Here is a 10,133-nt window from a genome sequence, read left to right as displayed (position 1 = left end):
GCAGTCTTTAGCAGATAGATAAGGAATCAGTCGTCACATAATAACTAAGATCCTGTGGAGAGAAAAGTGCAGCATTTTAACAAAAAGGCGCTGTCATAGCAGGTGCTATTTGTGACGCTGCCTGTTTCGAAAAACCATTATTAAAACAGCTGTTACAAAAAGGTAATTTACGCGGCTATGAATTTAATTTTGTTTATGATGGCTTAGGTCGAGTATTGTCGAGACAGGAAGAAATCGAAGAACGAGGCATTGAGAAAAGATAGATCCACTGGAGAGATCACATATAGAAAGTCTCCAAAACAAAACGCTCACGATACAAGTCGCAAGTTACAAGCAATTTTGGAAATAATCACTAGAATCGTTGTCAAATCTAGAACGAATGTATATTTCTTGTAATGTTCACTGTAGATATGATACAATGCCACATGCAACATAAAAAATGTAACATGTAACAGCATTTTAAGTAAGACGAAGATTTGGAGATGACATTTATAAAGCCTGCATGAATACAAAGTTAAGTTTAATCAAAGGAAATAACACAGTTTGTGGAAACGTTGAATGATAACATTTCCTTGCAATATATGCTGTATTCTTGCAATCAAGACTGGCAATCAATCTTTTTTAATTAGAGGCAATGGGTTCAAAATAAACATTAATAAGCAATATTAATCGATCATTTCAAAGAAACACAAACCTTCATTTTCCACAACAGAAAAAAATCAGAGATCATGACAGATAACAAAATCCTGTTGTAATTACTGGAGGAATGTCTTCGTGACCTTAAAATGAACGAGGATAGTTGCTTTGATCTGCGTAGATGCACTTTTGTGAGAGGAATCTATAATAGCAACTCTTCATTAGAGTAACTTTAAACTTCTCAACCAATCAAGCACCAACAAACAATTGTCAATAACCAACAATTTACACATAAACTCTTTCACCTTTCCTTGAGCTTCAAGGAAATAATCACAAACAGAGCGACCTAAAACACTTTCTCCAATCGTTTTCCAGAAATATATCCCTAAATATACGTGGAAGATATCAGATGACCCAGAGTAACCACGTTCAGTGTACGGTAATGTTGTGATAACCAAATAATAGTGGAGCATAAGAATTTTCTTTGAAACGCCTTAATTTTTGTAAACATACTTACGGCTACCCTATACGACTCGCTTTAATAATTTTCTCCAGCTTGAAATAGAAAAGATGTACATGTTCGTAACATATTCAACTTTTATGACGAAGTATATAACAAACATTACATTGATTTGCAAGATGCTTTACGACTATAATTAATACACACATTTCCCTAATTGCTTTTCATGCATTCACATCCTACATTAATTAAGACCTTTACATACATATATGATCAAATTTAAGTTTATTAATAATCCATACTTCAGTGACTATACATGCAAGTAATTCTTGACATAACTTTATGAATCAATTTCTTGGTCGTTGCTCAAGTTAACAATTTGAAAGTGGCACATGATTAGTTAAAAGTTTGTTATACTTCATTTTCCATCAAGATTACGGTTGTCAATAATATCTTCACTTTTCTTTCCATTGACTTCCTTCAATTTTCACAGGATTATGTTTCCTAAAAACGTTTGAAACGGAAAAAAATAGAACTTAATTTTACTTAACGTTGAGAAGGTTGGAAACATTTATAAATTGCTTAAAACATACATCTTAAAGAGTAGAAAAAATAGTTAAATGTGACAGAGAAGTATGTTATTATACATGAAACTCAAACATGGCTAAGTCGTTAAAATGGGGTATTATTTAAATAGCTTACATGTAAAATGTTTTTGCAATTTAGGTCTTGTTTTCCAGTCAGTCGATCTAATAATTTTGTGCACCAGTAGAGGAAGTTCGGGAAAACGTTGCATGAAATACTCTTTATAGTTGTCTTCCTTGATATATGACGATAGGCCTGAACGAGATTTATCATGCTAGTGCTCATCAACGTTGCGTAAGAATCTTAAACAGCTTGCCCATGAAGACTCGTAGGTTACTGTCCTTTATTTGTTGTTTACTTCAAATGTTTTTAAATCTTTCAAAACTTCATCATCGATAAGCTCCATCCATTTTGAACGAAAATTCAACTGCTCACGAACATCTAAATTTTGACATTGTGGTTGTTTTATCTCCGGTTGGTTCCCAACTTTACTCAGCATGTCAAACATTTCCTCATTAGATCGTAGATAAGGATGTTTAAACGCCTCGTTGGGTGATGGCCTGAGTTCAGGCTTATGCTGTAGCATCCATGAAAGAAGATCTTTAAGTTGAACATCATCAATTTTCTTCAAGCCAACAGGGTTTCCATATTTCAAGTTTTCCAATATACTCTCTTTAGTTCCAAAAGCATGTTCCCCTTTTGTTGCAACATAATAAGCCACCATTCCTGCACTCTAATATTCATAAAAAACCCATAAATAGTCACAACATCAACTGTAGATACTGAAATTCTAAAAATTTGAGTTTCATCGTTATTTGCAGAACTGAACAATAGCTATATATTTTTTAACGAACATATCTACCATTATATCAGAGTCTTTCTTGTAACGACCATCAATCAAGGATTCAGGTGCAATCTAATACTGAGTTCCCCGATTAGCATCGCTTATATGTGTGTTACAGTCACTCTCCAAAATTCGACTAATACCAAAGTCAGCTATCATAAATTTGCCTTCCACGTCTTGGAGAACATTAGAAGGCTTTAAATCTCGATGAAGAATAGAACTTGGGCCACTATGAAGATCAGATAATCCATTTAAAATTTGTCTAAGGATTTCGGGAAGGGCTTCGTGAAGTTTATCTAAGCTAGTAGACTCAACAAAACTTGCCAAAGTTTGTTCGCACAAGTCTAATATCAAATAGACAAATTGTTCCCCTTCCTCTTCTACAAAGTTCCAATACATTACAACATGCTTCGACTTCTTTGCGTTTGGCTCATACAAAACATTCTTTTCTCGTAGAGCAATATGGATACAGCTATCATTAAGGATTCGTTTAACAGCTTTTCCATAACCATCTTTTCCCAAACCAAGATAAACACAGGTTCCACCACTTTCTTCGCCAATCAAAAACTTTTTCATAAAAATCACACGTACATCGCCTTTAATTCTAATATCACCTGGATGTTCAAGCCAATGTTTTTGCATCATTTCAAACTTTTCGCGATGCATCACTGATTCGTCAACGCAATTCCATTTTTGCGACTTCCCAACTTAAAATAATTGTATGCCATTTAGCAAAATATAAAAAATAGTCAAATAGTCAATAGACATTTCAATTGTTTTAATATTAATTTGGTGTAAAAGTTTTCATCAGTCTAAAATTTCAGTACGCCTCTGGCTCTGTTAGTTTCAAGTGCAAGCACAAATCATGGTTTCAAAGTACGTTTGCTACATAATCACAATATAAACTGCGAAAATGCGACCTACATTTTAACATTAGATAATCAACAGGAATGTGGGTTCGATATGTAACATTTTTATTGCAAACAATTAGGTTTATAGTTAAAATAGTGTCTTACCAAATTTGTGATATTCATTGACGTGTATCTGGGCTAGAAACTTTAGATTGAGTATTTTGTAGTCCGTTTTCTCAGCAATTTCAAGTGGGCTTGAATAAGTGTATGTCTCTGTAGTAAAAAGAACAATAAATACTATTAACATAAGTAACATAACAGTAACCATTGCAACCAGACTGCAAAAAAAATCGCAAAAAATTAAAATTTAACTATTCTAATCATGTTAAGGTTACTTGGCTGTGAATTATAAGAAAAGTATAACAGTTGCAACTCAAATCTATTATTATTAGTAACACAATAAGAATTTTTTTCAAAAATTGTAGCATTAACAACTTTATTATTCTATTTTTCATCGAAACACTCAGAGATACTTGTAACCACACTCTACCCCCTGGAGAAGTCGCAAATGACACAGAAGTTGTCAGATGCTTATTATCTTTTTATGAACATTGTATTTTTTAGTCTATGATATATTTGTTAGCTTTTGACGCACAATTGTTTTGTATTTGTTCAAACCTAGTACTTAAAAATCAATGTTTGTTAATATATTTGGTAAAACACATGACGTAGTTTCTAAAGGTACGTTTACACAAAATGTTTTGTCGAGCCAACATTTACAGGTATGTTAACACAAACGATTTGTCGGACCGACACTGACGCCTTATTACGTGTTCTTGTCTTACATGGAAAGGCGCCGGACTCAAAAAATCGGATGAAAATCTTTAGCAAACTACAGATTTGTGACCGATTTTTACTATGTTGCTATAGTTTCTAAAATAAGCAAATTATGACCATCGAAAATAATTATCGAAATGTCTTCTGTCGAAACAGAAAAAGAAAGTGTTGAGAGGATTGTTGTTTTCATCGAATAACCAAAAGCTGCATAATATTGCGTCTGTTTAAACATCTACAATAGTGAAAAGTGTATTTTATATTATACTAAAAACATTCAACTCGAACAATAATATAATGATTTCCACTATGCTGACCTCGTTCATGTTCCTGATATGTTCTCTCGTCAGCTTTCTCTAAAACATCACAAAGACACAAAATTATGAAAAATTGATAGTCAAAAAGTCGATTGCTATATGTATATTTTTTTATACTTCTATGACTTTATTTATATTGTATTATCAATTGTCATTACCGTTTGTCATATTAAAAACGTTTCCATCAGTAAAATATTAAAGAAAAATTGAAGGAAAATAAAATGAAACAACTTTTTACCTTTATAAGAGGCAGTTCGACCATTGTCGTCACGGTTGGTGTTGTTCAATGCAGTGTCATCGTCGATGTGTTTATCACCAACGGATAGAGTGTCGCCATCGTTCCTCGGTTTAAAAAACTGACCACCCTGAAGGCCGAGTGCTTTTAAGGCAATGTTTAATCTCAAGCAGATATAATATTTCTCTATGGTCTCTCCGTCACAGTCAGCTATTTCTGCAATTCCATACGCAAACGGTTGCCAATTATTTTTTTCATCCAAAAAATAAACAAGAACACCAGCGTACTGAAGAAATGACTCATCAAATTTTATCTTGATAACATTACGCAAAATCACATGTCTTTCAACAAAAACTGAATACTTAAGGTCACACAAGTAGCCCTCATTACCAGTGGCTGTGCGAACTTTCACAGATTCCCCTTGGCATAGCTTTCCGTGAATTTTGCTAAATACGTCATCAAAGTTTGAGTTAACATCTTCCAATTCATCACCAACATGTTTCGGAAAATCTTCTTCATTGCCAACAATGATAGACATGATATCAATTTCAGGACCATAAAAGAAGTCAGAAAAATGACCAACCACGCTGTTATTATCCGAGAAAGTATATTTATTTTCATACAATAAACGCTGAATGCTTTCTTTGTTTTTACTAATTTCATCTTGAATCGCAAGAAGGTCATCATTCCTCTTCACATGAAGTCCCAAACCAACGTGGCAACAAGTTAACGCGTAATATTTTTCATCTTTACGGCAGAACAGGGTCAACTTACCGCAAGACCCCTCATTAGGCATATCGTAGTGTTGAACACAAATCATGGTGGATAGTCGTTGAATTTTTCTTTTCGTCAACGTAATTTCTCATTAATTTGTCATATCAGTATCTGTAATATGTAAAAATTGATTATGAGAAAGATGAGAAAGATGCACATTATATGTGTTAAAGCTCAAAACCATCGGTTTACACAACTGGAAAAGAGGGAGGGGGGTCAATGTCTTACTTAGCACTTTCATTTTTCAAACAAGCATCATTTTGAACTATTTTTATATAAATGTTTTTACTTGTCACAAACAATTAATCTTGAAAAATTATTATAAACGTTTACTTTCACCCTGCTTTATGATTTAGAAATATGGGTGATTTACTTGTTATTAAAATCGCAAAGAAATCCTCCAATACCATCCAATTGTTTCAGTCTGCATGGTTATCACTTTTTAAAAACATCAAAATAAAAAGAAAATTAAAAGGGACGAATTTTATGAGAGAAAATAGTTATCATTAACCAAAGGACTAACACATTTGCTGCACTGACACAAAAACCCTTCCCTGAAAAAACGGGATTTGTCTAGGGAACTACACGAATTAAGAGTCAATGTAGTTCAAATTAAGTGTAAAAAAGCATACGAGGTGAATGTGTGTGGGAGAGGGTGGTGTTATATTCCCAGTTTTAGGCAAGTAGTCGGTGATAATATGAAGCGTCACCACATCAGAAAAACTTCAAGAGGTTGAAGGTAGTGCACTTTTAAATATTTACCAACCTATAGTAATATTGCATTGAACTAGTAAGCCAATTCTTGATAATGAATAATGTTGTTTCATTTTCTCAAAATAGGTTTGTATGTAACCAATTCCTTTGTAAACATATGTAACAATAAAAAGTTAAAAAAAATTTAAATAAACACTTTTAGAAGTGGACTTAATTAAACAGCCCCGTTTTCTTTAATTGGTTATTTATGCCTCTCGTCTTTAGCACAAATGGCCCTATACAATACTCATCATGTTTGAGACACAACTCATGTAGTTTTACAGCTTTAAATAAAATGAATTGTTTGGATTCTTTCAAATAATTTATATCAATTGAGAAATAATTGTGTTTTTCTTGTTTGTATATAAAACGACATCATACTATACATAACTCCTGGCTATTCATGTTTGACAGTGGCTTACATGTGATTTTACGATTTTTATGTGCTACATTAACAAATTTTACATCTACGGTCTATATTTCATTGGCGATATTAAATTTAAGTGCGATTTCTAGTCATCAGTAAAAAGTTTTTGATTTGATCAAATTATTCCATTTTTATGGCAGTTTAAAGTTGTGAAAATGCCCTTTTTGATGGACGATGTTCGTCTTAAGAAAATTATGGGAATGCAACACATTTCCAATGACCAATTCAATGAAATTGTTCATGTACCGTCTGTTTTGTCATATCAAATTAAAAAACGAATAAACACTTGGAGAAAGAAATAAGAAAGACTTATTCTATACCATGAGCATTTCATATTTTTACTATGTCTCTAAAGTTAAACTAGAGCATTTTGTATATCCTATAATTCTTCTTAAGTCGATATTTATTGATAAAACTTACTTTTTAAATTTGTCTTCGTTGTAAAACGTCTTCCTGCCAAATGATGTAACTTAGCGAGTGTCGGGATTTATGTATAAACGTTTGCAGGTAAATCCATGACGACGGTCGTCTACCAATGAAATTCCCTGAAATAGAAACGTTTAATAAATTGCCATGTTTATTTAAAAATTTCAATCATTAGTATTTAAATTGAAAACTGACACGCAGTTTTCTCTCTTTATGTCAGTCTTAAAAATCGATACGTCATATATGACAGTTTCAAAAACAACTTGATCAAATTTTAGACATGTTTCAACAACTTATGAAAACAGTATCTGAAGACGTCTATCTTTGTGAGAAGCAGTCTTTAGCAGATAGATAAAGAATCAGTTGTCAAAAAAGAAGTGAGATCCTGTGGAGAGAAAAGTGCAGCATTTTAACAAAAAGGCGCTCTCATAGCAGGTGCTATTTGTGATGCTGCCTGTTTTGAAAAACCATTATTAAAACAGCTGTTACAAAAAGGTAAGTTACGCGGCTATGAATTTCATTTTGTTTATGATGGTTTAGGTCGAGTATTGTCGAGACAGGCAGAAATCGAAGAACGAGACAGTGAGAAAAGATAGATCCACTGGGAGGTCACATAAAGAAAGTCTCCAAATCAAAACGCTCACGATACAAGTCGCAAGTTACAAGCAATTTTGGAAATAATCACTAGAATCGTTGTCAAATCTAGAACAAATGTACATTTCTTGTAATGTTCACTGTAGATATGATACAATGCCTCATGCAACCTGAAAAATGTAACATGTAACAGCATTTTAAGTAAGACGAAGATTTGGAGATGACATTTATAAAGCCTGCATGAATACAAAGTTAAGTTTAATCAAAGGAAATAACACAATTTGTGGAAACGTTGAATGATAACATTTCCTTGCAATATATGCTGTATTCTTGCAATCAAGACTGGCAACCAATCTCTTTCAATTGGAGGCAATGGGTTCAAAATAAACACAAATAAGCAATATTAATCGATCAATTTAAACAAACACAAACCTTCATTTTCCACAACAGAAAAAAATAAGAGATCATGACAGATAACCAAATCTTGTTGCAATTACTGGAGGAATGTCTTCGTGACCTTAAAATGAATGACGATAGTTGATTTGATCTGCGTAGATGCACTTTTGTGAGACGAATCTATAATAGCAACTGTTCATTAAAGTAACATTAATCTTCTCAACAAAACAAGCACCAACAAACAATTGTCAATAACCAACAATTTACACATAAACTCTTTCACCTTTTCTTGAGCTTCAAAGATATAATCACAAACAGAGCGACCTAAAACCCTTCTCTAATCTTTTTCCAGAAATATATCCCTAAATATACGTGGAAGATATCATATGTCCCAGAGTAACCATGTTTAGTGTACGGTAATGTTGAGATAACCAAATAACAGTGGAGCATAAGAATTTTCTTTGAAACGCCTTAACTTTTGTAAACATACTTACGGCTACCCTATACGACTCGCTTTAATAATTTTCTCCAGCTCGAAATAGAAAAGATGTACATGTTCTTAACATATTCAACTTTTATGACGAAGTATATAACAAACATTACATTTATTTGGAAGATGCTCTACGACTATAATTAATACAAAATTTCCCTAATTGCTTTTCATGCATTCACGTCCTACATTAATTAAGACCTTTGCATACATATATGATAGAATTTAAGTTTATTAATAATCCATACTTCAGTGACTATACATGCAAGTAATTCTTGATATGACTTTATGAACCAATTTCTTGGTCGTTACTCAAGTTAACAATTAGAAAGTGGCACATGATTAGTTAAAAGTTTGTTATACTTCATTTTCCATCAAGATTACGGTTGTCAATAATATCTTCAATTTTCTTTCCATTGACTTCCTTCAATTTTCACAGGATTTATGTTTCCTAAAAACGTTTGCAACGGGAAAATGTAGAACTTAATTTTACTTAACGTTGAGAAGGTTGGAAACATTTATACAATGCTTAAAACATACATCTTAAAGAGTAGAAAAAAAAAATGTCAATGTGACAGAGAAGTATGTTATTATGCATAGAACTCTAACATATCTAAGTTGTAAACATGGTGTATTATTTGAATAGCTTACAGGTAAAATGTTTTTGCAATTTAGGTCTTGTTTTCCAGTCAATCGATCTAATAATTTTGTGCACCAGTAGAGGAAGTTCGGGAAAACGTTGAATGAAATACTCTTTATAGTTGCCTTCCTTGACAAACTTCCTTGAGTGAGTATCAAAATTAAATCGGGGATATTTATATCATCATGGAAGCCTATTTCAGTAATGTCTTTGAAAAAGGAAAATTATGTTTATGGCTTACAGGTAAAATGTTTCTTGAGATCAGGTCTTGTTTTCCAGTCAGTTGACCTTATGATTTTATGCACACGAACAGGAAGGTCAGGAAAATGTTGCAAAAAGTACTTTTTATAGTTTCCTTCTTTAACATATGGCGATAGATGTGGACGAAGCTTATCCTTCCAATGCTGGCCAACGTTTCGTATAAATCTTAAACAACTTGCCCATGATGACTCATAATTAACTTTTCTGTTACTACTTTGAGAAGTTGTGAAATCTTCGAATACTTCATCGTCGATAAGGTCCATCCATTTTGAATGACAATCCAACTGCTTACGAACATCTGAAATTTGATATTGTGGTTGTTTTATTTCCAGTTGGTTCCCAACATCACACAGCATGTCAAACTTCTCCTCATCGGATTGTAGATAAGGATGTTTTAACGCCTCGTTGGCTGATGGCCTGAGTTTAGGCTCATGCTGTAGCATCCATGAAAGAAGATCTTCAAGTTGAAAGTCATCAATTTTCTTCAAGCCAACAGGGTTTCCATCGAACAAGTTTTTCAGTCTATACTCTAAAGGTCCAAAAGCATGTTCCTCTTTTGTTGCAACATAATAAGCCACCATTCCTGCACTCTAATATTAATAAAAAAACC

General features: G+C 33.0%; 2 protein-coding genes across 2 annotated transcripts in view; both read right to left on the bottom strand.

The window, feature by feature from the left end:
- Positions 1–2,350: 2,350 nt before the first annotated feature.
- Positions 2,351–5,558, bottom strand: LOC124438783 (probable serine/threonine-protein kinase ireA). Its single transcript, XM_046988978.1, has 4 exons — positions 4,766–5,558; positions 4,528–4,566; positions 3,542–3,649; positions 2,351–3,232 (listed from the first exon to the last, which is right to left on the bottom strand). The coding sequence occupies exons 1-4, from the start codon at positions 5,556–5,558 to the stop codon at positions 2,598–2,600; spliced, it is 1,575 nt and encodes a 524-aa protein (XP_046844934.1). The 3' UTR covers positions 2,351–2,597.
- Positions 5,559–8,836: 3,278 nt separating this feature from the next.
- LOC124438782 overlaps positions 8,837–10,133 on the bottom strand; it is a 32,028-nt gene continuing 30,731 nt past the window's right edge. The window contains exons 13-14 of the mRNA XM_046988977.1: positions 9,504–10,113; positions 8,837–9,073 (exon numbers count right to left, since the gene is read on the bottom strand). Coding sequence (XP_046844933.1) covers positions 9,072–9,073; positions 9,504–10,113 — 612 coding nt within the window. The 3' untranslated portion in view covers positions 8,837–9,071. The remainder of the gene's footprint in view (positions 9,074–9,503; positions 10,114–10,133) is intronic.

This window comes from Xenia sp. Carnegie-2017, unplaced genomic scaffold (genome assembly GCF_021976095.1).
Source record: "Xenia sp. Carnegie-2017 unplaced genomic scaffold, XeniaSp_v1 HiC_scaffold_19, whole genome shotgun sequence".
In the NCBI taxonomy this organism is placed as follows: domain Eukaryota; kingdom Metazoa; phylum Cnidaria; class Anthozoa; order Malacalcyonacea; family Xeniidae; genus Xenia; species Xenia sp. Carnegie-2017.
Note: the sequence above shows the minus strand (reverse complement) of the source record. Positions and strands in the feature narration are given on the sequence as shown.